The sequence below is a fragment of the Rhinichthys klamathensis genome, unplaced genomic scaffold, assembly GCF_029890125.1.
Source record: "Rhinichthys klamathensis goyatoka isolate OS25496 unplaced genomic scaffold, OSU_Roscu_1.1 h1tg000401l_1, whole genome shotgun sequence".
Taxonomy (NCBI): domain Eukaryota; kingdom Metazoa; phylum Chordata; class Actinopteri; order Cypriniformes; family Leuciscidae; genus Rhinichthys; species Rhinichthys klamathensis.
The window spans coordinates 1,095,549-1,115,802 of NW_026606902.1; the positions used below are offsets into that span (position 1 = coordinate 1,095,549).

Genomic DNA, 20,254 nt, shown 5'->3' on the forward strand with positions numbered 1-20,254 from the left:
TTCTGCTTTTATTAACAAGAAAATGTGTCCATCCTGAATCAGCATCAGAATATAATGCATTTCAAAGATGGACCAAACACAACTACTTTCATAGAACAAATAAAACGAAATAAATTTGGCAAATAATTTCTGGGGCAAATAATAATTATAAACAATAGGCCTACATAAATAACTTTTGATTCGCTATTTTAATAATAATAGGCTGAGATAGATAGATAGATAGATAGATAGATAGATAGATAGATAGATAGATAGATAGATAGATAGATAGATAGATAGATAGATAGATAGATAGATAGATAGATAGATAGATAGATAGATAGATAGATAGATAGATAGATAGATAGATAGATAGATAGATACTTGGCAGAAGAAATCTAGCCTACTAATGAAAAAAAAACTGAACTAATGTCTATAAAACAGAATTGTTCCGTCGGTATACAAATTAGTAAAGAAACTATAACAAATTTAGTTCAGAAAGCATTGCGTGGTCCTCGTCCCCAAGTCCTCATCTGAAGAAAGTCTTTGGTCAATAGGTCTTTCCAGAATTCAATATTGAAACAAACGATATGCCCACAATACAGGTGGTCACCTTGGCACACAACGTAGCTTCACCAAAAAGAAGTTTTGAGAGCAAACCCTCACCTTTTTATTAAGAGATCAGGTTTCTTCAGATGTTAGTTCTGAAAACGTTGTGAAGACAGCCCCCCTGTCCGGTGAAGGAGGGACGCTATTCTATTAAACGTGAACATGCTTGAGTTATCTACGCCCGGCACCTCCCAGAAAGTTTGGGGTATAAAAGCCAGGACCTAGAGTTGGTTTAGGCAGTAGGGAGTTTCTGCTGGGGTCTGGATTGGAATCACAGAAGACCGGACCCTACCGTGTATGATTGGAGTCTAAAGGAAAAAAAAGAACTTCCCTCGCCTCAAAGAGTCTACATGTCTAATATTTAGACATGTTCAGCTTTGTGGATATTCGGTTGGCGCTGTTGCTAAGCGCAACGGTGCTTTTGGCAAGAGGACAAGGCGAGGATGATCGTAAGTATAACTTTTCTACAATTTTTTAAGCTTTGCTGGAGGTTAGTGGGTGCAAAAGTGAAGCAGTGAGGCTATTTTGTGATGCTTTAGAAGGAAACAGCAAGACAAATTATTCTCAGAGGACTACAAAAAAAAAAAAAGAAGTAATGCAGGCGTTTTCCTATAACCTTTATCATAGATTATGTTTTCTTCTGGAATGGAAGAATAACATTTGCTTAGTCTGGATATGCATTAGACCCACTGGGCCTTTTCACGCTCTGCATGCACGAGCCTTTGGAGTCAAGTTGGCACAGGTTTGGGAGATTCTCCTCCACGCGCAATGTGTTGTCCTCAACAGCTGCTATATGAGAAAAGCAGACAGGGAAGAGAAGACCAAATATTCCATAATGTGCTCAATACTGAAGAGTAGCTGATAAAAATTTGGAACCAAAAACTTTGAGATAAATACACATTCAGAAGTCATTGCTTAGTGATAAAATTGGCCAGTTGGGGGAAACCAAGCAACTTGGTAACAATATAGATGTTAAATTCCAGCAAAATAATCTGGATATGGGCGACATCCATTTAAAAAAGTTTTCCCCCCAAACAAAAAGAGATGATCTCACTCTTGGAGCATCTCTCCAAACTGGATAGTGAAGTCTGCTATGTAGCCTACATTCAAACAAAGCTACTTGATTTTCTGTACAATAATAAAGAAAGAATAATAGTTTAAATGTTTTTTGTTTTGTTTTTACTTTTAATTAATATTCCAGACCCATAATTTTACATCTGAAGGGCTTACGTTTTTCAGGCAGTATCCCAGCGCCACTTGGTGGTTAAATGTGCAATGACATCATATTTTGACAATCCCCCACCCCATCCCTTTCCCTTTCCCCCCTCTGTTATGGTGATTGAAAACACATGCGGACCCAGCAGACTTTCCACTGAAGGAAAACGTTAGCCGTTGCCAAGTCGACAGTTTTCAATTACTTAATGTCATGATGGACGGTGAGCTTCAGCAGACGTGGAAATTTCCCCTCAAGCTTTTCCCACTGAATAATAGAACCTGGGCCTAACGGCACTACGCCACCTAGGGGTCATTTTCAAACCAAACATTTTCAAGCAAAAGTAAAGGTGTGCGACGCGTTAACATCCGCTATTCTGTTCCCATGCACGTCTACGGGAATTTTTTTCAAAGGAAAATGCTAAAGTGATGGCCTACTTTCAGTTGACCAAATCCTTCACATTTCCCTTATAAGATCTAAGTTTAGAGATCTGGAGGTTATTTAAAGATGATTTAAAGTAGCCTACATTAGCAGCATTTCCCACCTTCTGTCACTGATTTAGGCTCACGTGGACGACAGTAAACAAGAAACACACTGACCTGAATATTTAAAATCATATGACATAGTCAAATAGCAAACGTTTACATTTCTACTTTTACACTCATGCAACTCTTATACTCGTTATAGGCACAAGTGGCAGCTGCACATTGGACGGCCAGGTCTACAATGACAGGGACGTCTGGAAACCAGAGCCATGCCAAATCTGCGTGTGCGACAGCGGCACCGTTATGTGCGACGAGGTGATCTGCGAGGACACGACCGACTGCCCCAACCCAGTGATTCCCCACGACGAGTGCTGCCCCGTCTGCCCAGACGACGGTACGACGCCTTGATTCTCACGCATCGGGGGGTTATTCCCCCTTACCTTTGGCAAACAAAACAACCCCACCACCACTTCCCCCATTAAAAATGTCTGGGAACATTCTTATGGATCCACAACATTCACTCCCTTGGATTTTTAAATATGACTTTCAAGCTTCAAGCCTTATGGTTATTCACTGGATTAATTTGTCGCTTGGTTCTTGGTCTAGTAGGCCTAAATCAAGGCTCAAAGCCTCAAATCTAATTTGGGGAAACCAGAGACTCATTTGTTAGGCTGATTGTTGATTAGAATTGATAAGGATCTAATTAATTTCTGTTTTTATATGATTCTAATTTTTCTTTTTCCCCCCTCAATTGTATAGATTTCCAGGAACCCAGTGTTGAGGTAAATGTTGCTTTACTTTTATCAGCTTATGTTGCCTCAAATAAGTTTTCAGTTCATTGCTTCATAGAAGAATCTTGTTAAATGTCCAATATATTGCAATAAGTACAGCATGCTCAAGGCATCTTTTGAACTCATTTGAAACTAGGTAATTAAAAGTTGTTATGTTTATCTGGGAAAACAAATCCTTATAAACTCATTTGTGTTCATCACTCTCTCTTAGGGACCTAGAGGTTCTCCCGGTGAGAAGGGTGACAGGGTAGGTTTATATTTCTCTCTTTTTATGCATCCGTTTATTGCCTCGTCGAGGGTTTTGTTTACTTGATGAACATCTTTTAAGTTCTTGAAGACAAAAAAAAACATGTAATTCAAAATCAGCTGTCATTAGCACTGCACAAAAAGATTTTATCCCTCACATCTATATAAATAATATATATATATATATAATGCTTAAAAACTATATATATATGTTGTATGTATGTGTATGTTATATAACTATATGCTAAATGTTACATTTCTCATAGTTAGTCATAAATTCTTTTTTATAGCTTATCTGACTGACATTGGATTTTATCTAAAACTAGTTTTAATCTGATTTATTTGAGATTTTGAGTTGTTCAAGTGTTTGTTAGCAAGGTTATGCGTGGTTTATAATGCATGGTAATGCATGATATATATATATCATAAGTAATCATACACAGAAAGTACCAGCAGCACTAATGATATGCTTTACTTCTGACATGTCTCCATAACAACAGAATTATGCCACAAGCACATACAGATGGTTTAGTTTGTCTTATTATATGGTATTTGTGGTGTTTTAGCTACTCTTGTGATGAGGCACAGAAAGATGATTTGGTCTATATTTAATGTAAAAAGACAACCGAATTATATATCAGCCCACCACTTTCCACCATTATACCTCTACCAAGTAAAAAGGACTGATCTATAGATGTGGTGAATCATTTTGAACTGTAAGCGCTTTAATGTGAGCTGGACTCAGTGTAGAAACCTTTCTGTGCCATAGTGTAGCATCTGCCTCATCCCCTTAAATCCTAATTTTCCCTTCCTTTGACCTTAAACAGGGTCCTGCCGGCCCAGCTGGCAATGATGGAATCCCTGGACAGCCTGGCCTTCCTGGGCCCCCAGGCCCCCCTGGACCTCCTGGCCTTGGTGGAGTAAGTATCTTATCCTAAAGTGGGAAAATACTAAATTTCTCCAACCGGTAAAAGGTGTAACTTAAATGTACCTTCAGGCCAGGTGCAAAACTTCCAGAGTTTGTTTAGGCCAGAATCTGAAATCAGATCACATTTAAAACACCTTTAGGTCACAGGGCTGACACATTTCAGCACCATTAAAGTGGACAGCACCCTTGGGGCAGTGGCTACAGTTGCACACAGGCGTGCAAAGTTTTGGATTAAGTTTAAGATAAGCCCCTGAACATGAGCTTGCTAGATACTTTCAGTTACGTTTCATCCTGTCCTGTGCTGAGATGAGCACAGATCCCTTTTAAGGGTCTCTCGTCTCATCCTTTGTAAGAACTAAATGGACCCAGTCCAAATTACTGACAAGGTCTTTGCTTTTTCTTCTTGTCCCTCCACAGAACTTTTCTCCTCAAATGTCTGGTGGCTTTGATGAGAAATCCGGAGGTGGAATGGCCGTCCCAGGCCCCATGGTAAAAATGCACACATGCTAACCGACACATATTCCTTTACATGCATGCATCCTACAAACCCCTGAGTGATGCAGATACCACTGCAATAAATGTACAATATGCATGTCCACTTATTTATCTCTCTATATAATCACCATTCATCTTTTTATAACAGACAGCATCAAATCAGCTGCTGCACTACAAACACATGCTTAGTATATTCTTGATCTAAACAGAACTCACTTTAGCCCAATACAAGGCATGTGTAGCATGTAGCTTCAAACAAAATATCCCTTGAACAATATGTTCACCAATTGTTACTTTGTCAGGTTTACTGACTATATCTCCTTTTTCTCTTTTTTTGCAGGGACCTATGGGCCCTCGTGGACCCCCTGGGCCTCCTGGAGCTTCTGTGAGTACAATTCTTAAAAGTCTTGTCATCCTGACATATAATATGTTTTAAACAGTTCCATATTGGAAGTCATGTTTAAATGAATAGATAAATATAAATATGCACCATGCATTTTTAATGTTTTTCATAAAACCCCCTTTTTTTATTTGTTGTCATTTTCAATTTAATCTTTGTGAAATTAGTTTGATTACTGCCATTTTTATACCTGGGAAAATCAGAATACATGTAATTTGTATTCGTTTTTTTTTTTTTTTTTTTTATTTTTTTTTTATTCATTTTTATCCACCCAGGAAGTCTAAATGAGCTACAACCTTTTTCCTCAATGCTTAATTTAGCATGTAATCTCGCTCTCGCACTGTAAACAGTGTTCCTCAGGCTTGTGCTTTTTGTAACTTGTGCCCTTTGTCCTCCTCTACAGGGACCCCAAGGATTTACTGGCCCCCCTGGTGAGCCTGGCGAGGCTGGTGCTCCTGTGAGTATCTAAACAAATAATCTGTACATCTATCCAATCAAACACACAGTAAATATCTGAGGTCAATCACTTTACCCATTTACATTCCCCCACATTAATATTACTCTAACCTACTTAGATATGTGACTCCAGTAGGTCAAAATGGTACAGGGTTCATGAATCTTGACCTCAGGCACCTAGATTTTAGTCAATATTTCACTTTTTTCATCTGGATAATTCACTCTGCCAAAGTGTGACTCACTCATGCCGCCACAACGTGAAACATAAAAATACACTCACATGGACACAAATGGTTTTCCTAACTTAGATTTTTTTTCTGCTGCTTTCCTGCTTTAGGGTTCAATGGGTCCCCGTGGTGCCGCTGGTCCCCCTGGAAAGAACGGAGAGGATGTAAGTAATCCACATCATTTTTAGATTTTGGTTTATGATGATGTAAGAACCTTTTCTTTTTACTTCATTAGTTAATACAGTGTAGTTCTGTTATAGTACAGCATATTGTTCATCTAAGACTTTGGGGAGCCGAGCATTAAACTTATCAACATCATAGGGAAACAGATAAAGAAACATCAGGAAATAGTGACAGTGAAATAGCAAACATTTCTCATAATTCATTCTAGGGTTTAGCCAGTGATTCCGCTTCTTTCTCCTTTTTCTCATCTGTTTTTCTCTGACTCTGTAGGGTGAGTCTGGCAAACCCGGTCGCCCTGGTGAGCGCGGAGCCCCTGGCGCACAGGTGAGTGTTGCTATTCACGGGATTTCCGAATTAAAACACTGTTGTTATAATTGCATTCCATTAGTTATTAGCATTATGGTGTTTGACCCACAAAAGGAGAAAAGGGTGTAAAATCCTTCTGCCTTTCTCTTTCTCCCTAGGGTGCTCGTGGATTCCCCGGAACCCCTGGACTTCCAGGCATCAAGGGACACAGAGTGAGTGCTCTAGCTCTAGGGAGTGGTTCCTCTCGTTTGATGACTATCAACCTATGTCTACATGAATTAAATCTTTACGTGCATCCTCTGTACCTCAGGGATTCAGCGGTCTAGATGGAGCTAAGGGAGATTCTGGCCCTGCTGGACCTAAGGTGAAAACAGAATTTAAAATCAGTATTACACTTAAACCTAAATTTCACAGTAAGCAGACCAGTTAACACCCTGCTTTGCCCATTAGGGTGAGGCTGGTTCCCCTGGTGAGAACGGAACTCCTGGTGCTATGGTAAGGATCATCTATTCGCACTTGATTTGCATATTTAAGCATGACTTTCATGCTATTTTGCAAATTTGTTTCTCTCAAATTCATAATTTCTAATGTAAATCTGTTTTCCAGGGTCCTCGTGGTCTGCCTGGCGAGAGAGGCCGTGCTGGTCCTCCTGGCTCTGCTGTAAGTAACCCTTTTAACCTTATAACCCTGAAGTGATCTGTACTTTATTATTGTCCTGATATATGACTTATGTTGCAGTGTTATACATTATTTATAGATGTAACAGGCTGTACCTTGTTAACAAAGGACAGACCTGGATATTGAGCATTTCACAGTAGCTTAACCACATTTTTCAAAGGTTTACTGCACCTTTTGGATCATTTTATATGTGTTGAGATATTCCTTCAAACATAAAACAGAGTTTTTATAAATCCTTTATCTGAGTCATGTCCTCTCCATAGCACAGATTACACTTTCAATATATAAATAATGAATGACTTCCAAATAATCACCACTTCTCAATGTTCTCAAATGTTCAGGGTGCTCGTGGTAATGATGGTGCCGCTGGAGCTGCTGGTCCTCCTGTAAGTAGCAGTTTTTTGTTGTTGTTTTTTTAAAAATAAAATAGACCAGATTATTTTTGTAAAGACACCAGATCTGAATTAATATGAAAAATTAATATAATTTTTTTTCTTGTTCTATTTCTAGGGTCCAACTGGCCCTGCTGGTCCCCCAGGATTCCCTGGTGGCCCTGGAGCTAAGGTAAAAAAAAAAAAACCTCTCATTTGTTCACATGATTACACAAATTCAAACTCCATATCAAACCAAACACATAGCTAGAGTGCCACAAGGTGGGTCAATAGAGCCAGATGTCGGTGTTCTCGATAACTCTGTCGATCATCTCGATTATGTAGGCCAACAATGAATGAAGCGTTGATCTTTGGAAATGTGTTAATAGGTCAAAGCTTATTTATTTGAACTTATTATTTGTTTGGAGCTTGAATGATCCACAACAGATAAATTAATAGAAAGTCATCTATCTGAAACTTAAGATGACATACAAACTTATCTTCTAGCGTCATAGAGATATTGATTATCTTAAGGTTTTTTTATGGACTATAAACACAATTCTTCATTTACACTGAGAATTGAGATGCCCCGTGTAGCTCTACTTAAGTGTAATGTTGACCCATCTCACTCTTGCTCTTTGCTTTCTCCAGGGAGAGGTTGGTGCTCAGGGATCTCGTGGTGCAGAGGGACCCCAGGGAGCCCGTGGTGAGGCTGGTAACCCTGGACCTGCTGGTGCTGCTGGACCCGCTGTGAGTAAATCTTTGCAAACACCAAATATAATATCATATTTTTTTCAGTTTTACATTTCAATTATTTGTGCAGTTCAGTCCTGACCACCTTGTCCATTTTGCTTTCCTTCTACTGTAGGGTAACAATGGAGCTGATGGTGCCGCTGGTCCCAAGGGTGCTCCTGTAAGTATCGGTTTAATCAAATGCTCTTGTTGATAAAAGTTCTTCTTTAGGCCAATGTATTTCCTCTTCCTGGATTAGAACTTTGGTGTTAGTAAATTAACGGCATATCTTTGTTACTCTCTGCTGCCACCTGCAGGGCACTCCTGGTATTGCTGGTGCTCCTGGTTTCCCTGGACCTCGCGGTCCTCCCGGACCTGCTGGAGCTTCTGGTGCCCCTGGCCCTAAGGGTAACACCGTAAGTGTCTATTTCTTATCAGATCATCAGCCACATTTTTTCAAACAAAATGTGAATTATTTCACACAATTACTTTTTACATTTTACAGGGTGAGGCCGGTGCCCCTGGTTCCAAAGGAGAGGGTGGTGCTAAGGGAGAGGCTGTAAGTATAAACTTCATTTATTTGATTTAGAAAACATTGTCACACACTTCATTGTTTCTAAAACTCCATTTTATATCAATCTAATCATGCAAATTTAGTTGAAACATTCCACAGCTTTGTAAAAACAGTGCCTTAGGACTGAAAAAGCAACTATTTTACAATAATTGATTTCTAATCTGACTGTCTCTTTCATTTCTAACCATCTTCCTTTTTCTTGTGTGCTTACCCAGGGTGCCCAAGGAGTTCAGGGTCCCCCTGGCCCACCTGGTGAGGAAGGCAAGAGAGGAGCCCGTGGTGAGCCCGGTGCTATTGGTGGCCGTGGACCCACTGGTGAACGCGTATGTACCCACACTTAAACCTCTCCAGATAATCGAAAATATTAGTAAGAACCTTAAAAGCGGCCTAGACCTTAACAATTACACACCTCTTTGTGCAGGGTGCTCCTGGTGCTCGTGGTTTCCCTGGTGCTGATGGATCTGCAGGTCCTAAGGTGGGTCTACAAAAGATACAAAATGTTTCATACTATTTAACATCCTTTTTAGTTAGCAACTAAACAGAAAATAGGCAGAAAATCTGTTTAGGATATTACCATATTTATATATCAAATTTCATCAATGGTAAATGGTGCAACTCTTTCTGATCTCTGTAACAGGGTGCCACTGGTGAGCGTGGAGGCCCTGGAGTTGTTGGACCTAAGGGTGCCACTGGTGAGCCTGGCCGCAATGGTGAACCTGGTATGCCAGGATCCAAGGTGAGAAAATTGGCATCCACAGGATTGATTGTGTATTAGTATGTCAGTGTTTGACCCCCTCTCTCTTCGTGCCAATTACAGGGTATGACTGGTAGCCCTGGCAGCCCTGGACCTGATGGAAAGACCGGACCAACTGTGAGTGCCCACACAATTCTCCATAATGTCACAACAAACCAACTACACTATAACAGATAACCCAAATGCATGCTAAAGTGGTCTAGAATACTACTGGTTTGATCCGGTGTTTGAAATCCAACCAGAGGTGTAAAGTCCAGGGGTCAGAAGTCCTGCCATATGTTTATTCCACCCATGAACTGATTTAATAATTAGTTCTATATCCTGTCTTAAAAAACTGAGCTAATTAGCAAATCCAGGTGATTGGAACAAAATACTGAGGAGAACTTTTACTTTCTGAACCTTTTCTTACACCTCTGAATCATACAATATCAAGCATAAAACTGCTTTTGACACCTTAGATTGTTTATTCCAGAACATTTAAAGAAACATTGGTTTTAAAAAAGACACTTAAATCAGTCAAACCATTGGCCTGGTTTCACAGACAGGGTTTAGATTAAGCCAGGATTAGACTATAGTTCAATTAGGATATTAAAGTAGCTTTTATAAACGTGCTTTAGAAAAACCACTACTGGTGTGAATCTTGAGACAAAACAATGACAGTCACATATTTTAACATATGTCAGAGCAAGTTGCTTTAAAACCCAACTCAAACATGCATGTTAGTCTGGGACTAGACTTAAGCATTGTAAGTAATTAACTAATGTTAACTAATGAAACCTTCATTCATTCATTCATACATACCATCTCATACCCAGATATCTGTAGAAAAGGATCAAAGCTCACAGGTCTTTTTGTTTTATATTTAATAGGGTAATGCTGGACAAGATGGCCGCCCTGGACCACCTGGCCCCATTGGAGCCAGAGGACAGCCTGGTGTCATGGGATTCCCTGGACCTAAGGGTGCTGCTGTGAGTGCACTAAACTCTCTTGACTCTTTCAGTTTGAAACAAACTACACTATAAAATGTGAGTATTCTCACTGCATAGCCAAAATGCAGACAGTCACACCTTGATAGCTTATATTTTATGTCTAAGAAACTTTTGAGTTCTGGTTCAGTGTGCATTTGTTACAAAAATCTTTTTAAGAGTGATGTTAATTTTGCCCCTGTGCAGGGTGAGGGTGGCAAACCTGGTGAGAGAGGTGTGATGGGTGCTGTCGGTGCCACTGTAAGTATCTGTGCTTTTGTTTTACACACCACAGTTATCTTTTACCCTTTTTGGTTCATAGCATCTTAGTCTGGGCCTTATTCTATTGTGTTTTATGCTTAACTCTAGGGCGCTCCTGGTAAGGACGGCGATGTTGGTGCCCCTGGTGCTACTGGACCTTCTGTGAGTAGCACTTCAATATCCAATAATGTCATTTAACATTATTTCAGCCTCATTTAAAACAGTGGTCCTGCTAATACATTATACAAACTGTCTCAAATATTCATATAATGGCTTTATATACAACATTAGTTTCAACTCATATTGTTCTTACATCTACTACTTTACAATAATACTTACAATAACAATGAGGTATAATTACTTTAATGAACCACTGTGTCTCATGATATTGTTTTCATGAATAGGGGCCTGCTGGTGAGAGAGGTGAACAGGGACCTGCTGGTCCTCCCGGATTCCAGGTGAGTGTGCCAACTCATCTCACACATCCCATCCACTCAATACACACTATTTTGTTATAGACATTGGCATCAATATGCTAATCTATTTTTTGTGCATCTAAATGACAGGGTCAATCAGGACCTATGGGTGCTACTGGTGAGCCTGGCAAGGCTGGTGAGCAGGTAAGTTATGGAACTGCTCTTTATTATATACAGTAAACCAGAAGATGTGAACCAAAGATCTAATATGATTAGAGGGGATTAATGAAAGTTCAGCATTGCTTGCAAGGATACTATGCATAAACATGCTCTTTCTTTGAGCAACAGCAATTAAGTCTCTTGGAAACCCTCATTCGAAATGAAAGGCCATGCGACACATTATTGATTTGCCTTCTTTGGCCTATTACAGGGTGTTCCTGGAGAGGCTGGAGCTCCTGGGCCTTCTGGATCCAGAGTGAGTATCTACACCATGATCACCAAATGGCACATAGCCCATAATTCTTATTCTAGTTCTAGATTTGTGAGATGGACAAGAACTGATGGTATCTCTATTTACGTTTTACCCAGGGTGACAGAGGATTCCCTGGTGAGCGTGGTGCCCCTGGCCCTGCTGGTCCTGTTGGTGCTCGTGGTTCTCCTGGTTCAGCTGGTAACGATGGTGCCAAGGTGAGTCTCACCTGTCCTGACACACTTTGTTGAAGTGATACCACACATTTACTGCGAATGGCTAGGCACAATCCAGAGGATATCCCAAAATACGAATCAAAGCCCTGAGGAGTATGATTTTTTTCTTGCTTTCTTAGGGTGATGCTGGTGCCTCAGGAGCTCCTGGCGCTCAGGGTCCTCCCGGACTTCAAGGAATGCCTGGCGAGCGTGGTTCTGCTGGTCTGCCAGGTCTTAAGGGTGACAGAGTGAGTACTAATGATGCACAACTTTCAACTTCTGTCAGAGCTGTTAGCACACTCAGTACTAATTCACAGCAATTCAAGTGAGCAAATGAATCGAATGGCACAGATTCTCAAAACTGATAACAAACTCTTATCCCAGGGTGACCAAGGTGGCAAGGGTACTGATGGTGCCCCTGGTAAAGATGGCATCCGTGGTATGACCGGACCAATTGGACCTCCTGGACCTGCTGGAGCTCCTGGTGACAAGGTGAGTGTCTTTTGTGTTAGATTCCATTTATGGAATATACATATATGAAATATATGGAATAATACAATATATATATTCCATATAATTCCATATATTCATAATCGCTGATGATAACTCTTACAAAGTCGAAGGGCATATTCAACCATGGTTCTATCATTTGTATTTTAACAGGGAGAGACTGGTGCAGCTGGACTTGTTGGACCCAGTGGTGCCCGTGGACCACCTGTAAGCACAATCCTTGATGCACAGATATACTATACAAAATTGATCATTTGCAGAAACATTGAAGTTCTTTTACTAAAATGATCTGATGATTTCACCTGTTTTACAATTACAAACAGGGTGAGCGTGGAGAGACTGGTGCTTCAGGACCCGCTGGATTTGCTGGACCTCCTGTGAGTAACTCTAGTATATATATATATCCTTATAAAGTGTTTTAACAATTACAGGCCAGTTCTTAGTTCAAATGTCTAATTTCTCTCCAACAGGGTGCCGACGGTCTGCCTGGTGCTAAGGGAGAGGCTGGAGACAATGGTGCTAAGGGTGATTCTGGTCCTCCAGGACCTGCAGGAGCAACTGGCATCCCCGGACCTCAGGTGTGACCTTCTTAGATCATCTCCTCATCCAAAACAGACATATGCTCCTTTGGGTCTATAACGTTTGATCCATGTAATAGTCATGGTTATCTTCACTAATGTTGTGTCATCCAAATTTTTTATTAAATTGATTTGTGCCATACAGGGTCCTGTTGGTTCTACTGGACCCAAGGGTGCCCGTGGTGCTGCTGGTCCCCCTGTGAGTATGACTTTCATAATTTCATATTCCATCCTGGGTGATGTGTCAGTACTTGGCACAACTAAAAATTACAGTATGTTATGCTTTTAAAGACACTTGGAAATTACATATCACAATAAGACTAATTCATTTTTACTTTTTTTGTTAAGGGTGCTACTGGCTTCCCTGGTGCTGCTGGTAGAGTTGGACCTCCCGGCCCTGCTGTAAGAACCTCCAAAATATTTTGATAGTAGTCATTTGTACATCAAAGTGGTAATTGTGATCCTCTTCCATAATTAACAACGGTTCTCTAATTGCTTCTTGTTTTTCTTAGGGAAACTCTGGACCCCCAGGAGCTCCCGGACCCGCTGGTAAGGAGGGCCAGAAAGGTAACCGTGGTGAGACTGGACCTGCTGGGCGCACTGGTGAAGTTGGTGCTGCTGGACCACCTGGTGCCCCTGGTGAGAAAGGAAATCCCGGAGCTGAGGGTCCCAATGTAAGTCTTTCATCCAGATCGATATCACTATTGCCTTACCTTCTGGCCTTGTTAAATACATGACTGTAAGCAAACTATGAATATAATATCAATTACAGTGCCTTGCAAAATTATTCAGATGATTTAACCAGTTCTCTTCTCTCAAAATATGTGCACAACATATATTTATTTGAGCATTTAAAATGCTATCCTGGTCTCATCTGGCAACAAAATGTTTTCCCACATCAAATCTTTTTGAGTAAAGGCCTGTAAACACTGTATCAAGGAGATTACTTATTACTGGCCTCTCAGTTTCATCTCTCCCAAGTCATCCCCAGAATGAAAGGCAGGATGGTTTAAAATACTTATGGTTTGAAATAATAATATTAATTAAAATATACATTTTTCCTAATTCATGGATTTGTTTCTTATTTGATACTCTTTAGTCCTAATTTTCACAGTTATCTTACAAATTCACAACTTGAATAGTTATACTTTAACTGAGAGCTTTCTGTCTACCAAATGGGGTAGTTATTTAATCAATTATAGGTATAGTTCAATTGTAAGGCAATTCTGTGCTTATTATCACAATTGTTTGCCCTAATACAATTCTTTGCTAGAGGGAAATAAGATTCACCCTCTGTCTTCCATCTTGATCTCCATGCTAATATAAATTAGTAGATATTTATACATGATTTCTAGCTATAAGAACACAGAACACAGTTAAATAAAGACATGAATAAAATAAATACTCCTTGTGATATGTCCCTGAACTTACTATTTTATCTCACTAATATCCCTTCTTCTTTTCTTGCAGGGCCCTTCTGGTACACCTGGACCTGCTGGTATTGCTGGTCAGCGTGGTATTGTTGGTCTCCCTGGACAAAGAGGCGAGCGTGGTTTCCCTGGTCTTTCCGGCCCATCTGTGAGTATTCCGGTTTCCTTGTTTTACACCCTTTGATGGCTCATCCACTGCCATACAATCATGAACTTATTTTATTCAGCCAGTATCTACTTTCAAGAGTTCGTCTAGTTGGAAAGTTGGTTTCTTAAGCATCAGTCATGGTAAAGCATTCATCATAGTTCTCTTCATCATTCCATCTAGGGAGAGCCTGGCAAGCAGGGACCTTCTGGTCCCTCTGGTGAACGTGGACCTCCAGGACCCATGGGACCCCCTGGATTGGCTGGACCTTCTGGCGAGCCTGGTCGTGAGGTAAGGATGCACACCTATACACCAATACCTGTTGAACTTCATTGGCATAACCTGAAACTATAGAGTCCTGCCTTGTTGACACCTATGTGCTTTGCTTTACATTAGGGTACTCCAGGTAATGAGGGTTCTGCTGGACGTGATGGTGCTGCTGGCCCCAAGGTGAGCTGCAGACTTAATGGTTTCCCATATTGCAACACATTCAGTAGTCAAACCTCGTTACCCCACATTAGTTTGTGTGACTGTGGATATGTCCCTTAAAAAAATCTGTTCTTCTGCTCGTGACATAGGGTGACCGTGGTGAGACTGGCTCTGCTGGCACTCCCGGTGCTCCTGGACCTCCTGGTGCTCCTGGACCCATTGGCCCTGCTGGAAAGACTGGTGATCGTGGAGAGTCTGTAAGTGTCCCATCTCCAAAAATGAATTGAACTGGTGATGGCTTAAAAAGTATGGGAGTAGATTAGTTTTATAGTTGTTAGTTGTAAAACTGACAAGTTATTTTTTTCCTTCTTAGGGCCCTGCTGGTCCTGCCGGTGCTGCTGGCCCTGCTGGTCCCCGTGGACCCTCTGTAAGTCCTGAGTCAAAGACTCAAACCACAAAAGAATTTCCAAACCAGATTCTACATGTAGCTCTGTCTGTGGTATACACAATCCTGTTGTCTGAGGTGTAATGTCTTTATTCAGGGACCCGCTGGAGCTCGTGGAGACAAGGGCGAGGCTGGTGAGGCTGGTGAGAGAGGCATGAAGGGACACAGAGGATTTACTGGAATGCAGGGACCCCCAGGACCACCTGTAAGTGACTCTTTTTAGCTTATGGAACATACAGTTTAAATCTCGAATGTAATATCCACAGCTTGAAAAAATTATAATTTTCATTTCTTTTTTTCTTGTCAATAGGGACCTTCTGGAGAGCCTGGACCTGCTGGAGCTTCTGGACCCGCTGGACCTAGAGTAAGTATTATTATAAAATATATAATCTTGCTGCATATTGGTACTACCATTATTTCTCTGATTTGATCAAGTAGTTAAATTATATACACAGTGTTTTGGAGTTCATTCTGAGTGAATTTGGATGTTTCTGTTTTTGTATTAATAGGGCCCTGCTGGATCTTCTGGATCTTCTGGTAAGGATGGTATGAGCGGACTTCCTGGACCCATTGGACCTCCTGGACCCCGTGGTCGCAATGGAGAAATTGGACCATCTGTGGGTGATTCTTTCTTTTTCTACATGACTATGCACCCAGTGAACCAAACATATACTTTAACCCCGCCATATTTGGTTTACTCGCTGATATAGGGAGCTCCTGGATCTCCCGGACCCCCTGGACCTCCTGGACCCTCTGGTGGTGGATTTGACATCGGCTTCATTGCCCAGCCACAGGAGAAGGCCCCTGATCCCTTCCGTCACTTCCGTGCCGACGATGCCAATGTGATGCGTGACCGTGATCTGGAGGTTGACACCACCCTCAAGTCCCTGAGCCAGCAGATTGAAAGCATCATGAGCCCAGATGGCACCAAGAAGAACCCTGCACGCACTTGCCGTGACCTGAAGATGTGCCACCCAGACTGGAAGAGCGGTACGTTTCTCAATTGCCCAGTTCTAAATTCCTAAATTCTACAGTCATCATACTACATTGTCATGCTTACTTTAATCCTCTCATTCCTCAAAAACAAAACACAGGTGAGTACTGGATTGACCCTGACCAGGGCTGCAACCAGGATGCCATCAAGGTTTACTGCAACATGGAAACTGGCGAGACCTGTGTCTACCCAACTGAGTCCTCCATTCCCAAGAAGAACTGGTACACAAGCAAGAACATCAAGGAGAAGAAGCACGTCTGGTTCGGAGAGGCCATGACCGATGGATTCCAGGTGAGGATGTCAACTAGTCCAAAAAGTATAAAATATTTTTTTTCATGTGTCTGTTTTTTTATATTTGCTCATTTTCTTGTACTTTCTTGTACAAACCTACAGTTTGAGTACGGCAGTCAGGGCTCCAAGGCTGAGGATGTCAACATTCAGCTCACCTTCCTGCGCCTCATGTCTACTGAGGCCTCCCAGAATATTACATACCACTGCAAGAACAGCATTGCATACATGGACCAGGCTACTGGCAACCTGAAGAAGGCTCTTCTGCTGCAGGGCTCCAACGAGATTGAGATCAGAGCAGAGGGCAACAGCCGCTTCACATACAGTGTCACTGAGGATGGTTGCACGGTGAGTTCTAACTTCTAGATCATTTATTGATGTGACTATCGCAGTCATTCAGCATCTCAATATCACAACAGTACTGTTTACTTGAATATGAGAGCTAATACAAGATACATTATTAAAATGACAATTAATATAAAAGCATTGTTTCAATGTGATTTCATTAATATATATTCATTTAGCAGTAGCTTTTATCTGAATGAACTTTACATTAATTTAGCAACATAAATGTTTATTATTATAGTAACATAAAGAATGGTTTGGCAAAGGTTCTAATTCTATCCCTGTTTTGCTTTTTCCATCTCTCCAGTCGCACACCGGTGCATGGGGCAAGACAGTCATTGACTACAAAACAACGAAAACATCCCGTCTGCCTATTATTGACATCGCCCCTATGGACGTTGGTGCACCTAATCAGGAATTTGGCATTGAAGTTGGCCCAGTCTGCTTCTTGTAAAAAAGAAATCTGGACTTGAGATTGTTTGAATGCGTGTGTGTGTGTTTTTTTCTAGCAATCATCTCTCTAAAATCTTTTCTATGCATTAAAACCAAACCCTAGAATTCAATTTGGCTGTCCAAATGGTCCACTTGCTTAGACCTGTGCTTCAGAAGACAGTGGTTGTGTGTTACCAGGCTTTTTTTGGACCACTATTTTGTCATCAGCCACACAGAGGATACTTTAGAAGACTCATTTGTTTCACTGGCAACAAGAAAATAATATATACTTATAAAGTGTAAAATCCCCCTGGAGTTTTAAAGACACATCGCAGTGACTTTTTTTCAACCACTGAGGAAGGACAATGAAAGAGCGAAACCAAATGCTTTGTACCATGTTCAGGTGTTAAATAAATCTGTAAAATGACATTTAAGTGTCTTTGTGTTGTACCCATTAGGACCACCGGGTGCCCAATGCCAACGTTCCTCTCAAGAGTCACACAAAGTACTTCTTGTAGAGACAGGGGTTCAACTTTGTTTTGATGTCTTATGGCTACCTCAAAAAAGAAACCTGCAATTCCCAGTGTTGACCAACACCAGGTCAGGATTTTACTTGGCAGAAGTATGGTTAAAAGATCAATTGACAGCTGTAAAGGTGCTATTTCCTCATGAGGTCCTGAAAGCTTTAAAAGTAATGTATTGTTCGTCACTTTTGCTCACAGGGCCTTTGGTGCTAAAGAAACCCTAGTGTCATGCTGCCCAGTTGTAACAGACGCCTCTCTTTCTCAAGTGTAAGCTAAGAGCCAGACAGCAGAGCTTTTGTTAAGAAGCAGTACTGTAGCTGTGATGCACGCAGTCTTTTTAAGTGCAGAATAAGCAGGTGGAGTCTGTTTTTATGTTCCAAACACCTTTTGACACTTTTTGGTTGTTGTCTTTTGGTTTCTTTACAAAATATCCCCCCAAATGTTGTCCAGTTGCTTCCAGCTATACCCCCACTTCCTTCCCACCCTTCTGTAATCCGGATTTGTTTGGTTTTCACCCAGGGTTTTTTAAAGCATAAAACAGGCAATTCAAAATAGAAAAGTAATACAATTATGAGAGAAGCACACCATAGGGGGGTTAAAACAAGAAGATCTGTACCTATTTTGTATATGTATAATAATTTGAGATGTTTTTAATTATTTTGAATGCTGAAATAAAGCATGTTAAGTGGTCGACCTTATGTTTGTCAGAAGTGATCTTGACTCATCCCTGACTGCCCAATGGACTTGAATGAAGCACAGCTTGCACCTGTTACAGTTGTTTTTACTAAAAGGAAAGATTAAAGAAAATATCAGAAATGTCTGCTACATTTTTTGGTGCTTTTTTCATGGTGTTTTTGCTAAAGTAGTTTATTATACTACTGAGAAATCCATAACCAACAGGACATAAACTTAAGCAAAATAACTTAAAGTCAACATGTTAGAAAGAAATACTGCATGTTCTGATGCTTGCGTGTACTAACCTTGTGCAGCCTTGAGTCGCTTATGTTGACAAAAATGCAACTTAAAATCATTGTACTCCAAGATGATCTGGATAATATTCCATCGATAATCCAAATGATCCATTGGTGAAAATTCAGATCAAGACTGTTTGTTGGTTGCTGCTCCAAACTCCACATCTGTTGAAATCATCGGTCATCTGAGCTGTTGAAGATAATATAATCCGCAGGCAGAGAATTCCTTTGACTTGGAAGCTGAGAGAGATGTTGCTCTAAACATAGCCTATTTATTGTTTTTAAATATCAAGTATTTAAAAGTGGAGCTTTTTGTGGAGCTCAAACTGAGGAGAACCAATCTTTTGCTGCAGTGTGCAGTGAAATGCTAAAGGTGGTAGGTGGTGAAGGTGGTAGTCCTGTAGGACACAACAGGGCCATTGTATCGTAAGGTATGCGGAGGCTTCCGTAGTGGGGGGCTTGAATATCTAAAATGCTAACTGGATCCATGCACTCACTTTCACTTTTAAACACTGAAATTCTTTGGGGAAAGGGGAAAACTTTGCAAACCTAACTGAAGTTAAATAGTAGGCTTTATTTAAAGAGTAGCTAGGTAAAAATTATGATACACATGTGTTGAATTCAGTAGCATATTATTTGAACGATTGGGAGTGACTGTTGCCTACATCTAAATTGTTCATTACATCGAAAAAAAACTTTTAGTTCTAAATTCAGTTTTCAATCCCTAAATCATGTAGGCTATGATAAATATTAAATTCCAAATAAAATTCCATGTGGTGCACATACAATACATCTTACATGGTAAAACTATTTTAAAAAAACAGCACGAGTTAGTTGAGATGAGTAAGAAATGCATAAAGTTCGTTGAATTGGGAAAACTGGGCTTCATTCTTCACAAGCTAATGTGTTCTTTGTGCTTACGAGGCAAATAGAGTAGCCTATGTTAGCTAGTGATATTAAATTATTAATACAATGAGGACTAATTCAAGGCGTTAGTTTATAGATCTGGGGGCCAGCTGCATAAACATAGAGTCAGTTCTGGCAGGTCACGTTAGTCAAGCTCGCATCAGCTAACTCTCAGCTGATCCACGTCTACCTAGTATAGATAGTTTCAGCATCGCGTTTCTCAGGAGCTCATTACCCTCCTCCATCCCCAGCTCCTCCTCTTGCCCAGTCAGGATTTGGCATTCTGATTCCCCATGAATCAGAATAAATTCTCGAATGATGTTGTACTTTAAAATCTTGAATTAATGATATCTGCATACTTTCATGTTGATTCTGTTCTGTTTACCTAAGGGGGGTTATTGCTGCTCTCCCCTTATCCAGGCTGTGTGGATGCGCAGGGAGTTCTTGCCCAGAACAGAACCATACCGCCAATCCAAACTGTATGCTAATTGTCAATCGTATTTG

The 20,254-nt window shown here is 40.7% G+C and overlaps 1 protein-coding gene and 1 long non-coding RNA gene across 3 annotated transcripts; one reads left to right on the forward strand and one right to left on the reverse strand.

Moving 5' to 3' along the window:
• The first annotated feature begins 814 nt into the window (after window positions 1-814).
• col1a1a (collagen, type I, alpha 1a) lies at window positions 815-18,571 on the forward strand. 2 transcript variants are annotated; one of them, XM_056234705.1, is made up of 51 exons: window positions 815-1,037; window positions 2,489-2,680; window positions 3,046-3,068; window positions 3,289-3,324; window positions 4,151-4,243; window positions 4,669-4,740; window positions 5,087-5,131; window positions 5,550-5,603; window positions 5,940-5,993; window positions 6,283-6,336; window positions 6,477-6,530; window positions 6,629-6,682; window positions 6,769-6,813; window positions 6,925-6,978; window positions 7,338-7,382; window positions 7,507-7,560; window positions 8,019-8,117; window positions 8,236-8,280; window positions 8,417-8,515; window positions 8,605-8,658; window positions 8,889-8,996; window positions 9,095-9,148; window positions 9,311-9,409; window positions 9,491-9,544; window positions 10,297-10,395; window positions 10,600-10,653; window positions 10,762-10,815; window positions 11,058-11,111; window positions 11,220-11,273; window positions 11,500-11,544; window positions 11,658-11,756; window positions 11,894-12,001; window positions 12,138-12,245; window positions 12,417-12,470; window positions 12,587-12,640; window positions 12,734-12,841; window positions 12,987-13,040; window positions 13,190-13,243; window positions 13,354-13,515; window positions 14,312-14,419; window positions 14,600-14,707; window positions 14,813-14,866; window positions 14,995-15,102; window positions 15,219-15,272; window positions 15,388-15,495; window positions 15,601-15,654; window positions 15,800-15,907; window positions 16,001-16,280; window positions 16,385-16,575; window positions 16,678-16,920; window positions 17,225-18,571. In XM_056234705.1, the coding sequence occupies exons 1-51, from the start codon at window positions 956-958 to the stop codon at window positions 17,369-17,371; spliced, it is 4,347 nt and encodes a 1,448-aa protein (XP_056090680.1). In that variant the 5' UTR covers window positions 815-955; the 3' UTR covers window positions 17,372-18,571. The 2 variants fall into 2 exon arrangements, with proteins under 2 accessions (XP_056090680.1, XP_056090681.1); XM_056234706.1 differs by lacking the exon at window positions 7,338-7,382 and having other exon boundaries at window positions 6,925-6,972; window positions 7,510-7,560.
• Window positions 4,105-4,766, reverse strand: LOC130070334 (uncharacterized). The gene is made up of 2 exons (XR_008803866.1): window positions 4,635-4,766; window positions 4,105-4,359 (listed from the first exon to the last, which is right to left on the reverse strand). It is a non-coding gene; the product is annotated as an uncharacterized LOC130070334 (long non-coding RNA).
• Window positions 18,572-20,254: the final 1,683 nt, after the last annotated feature.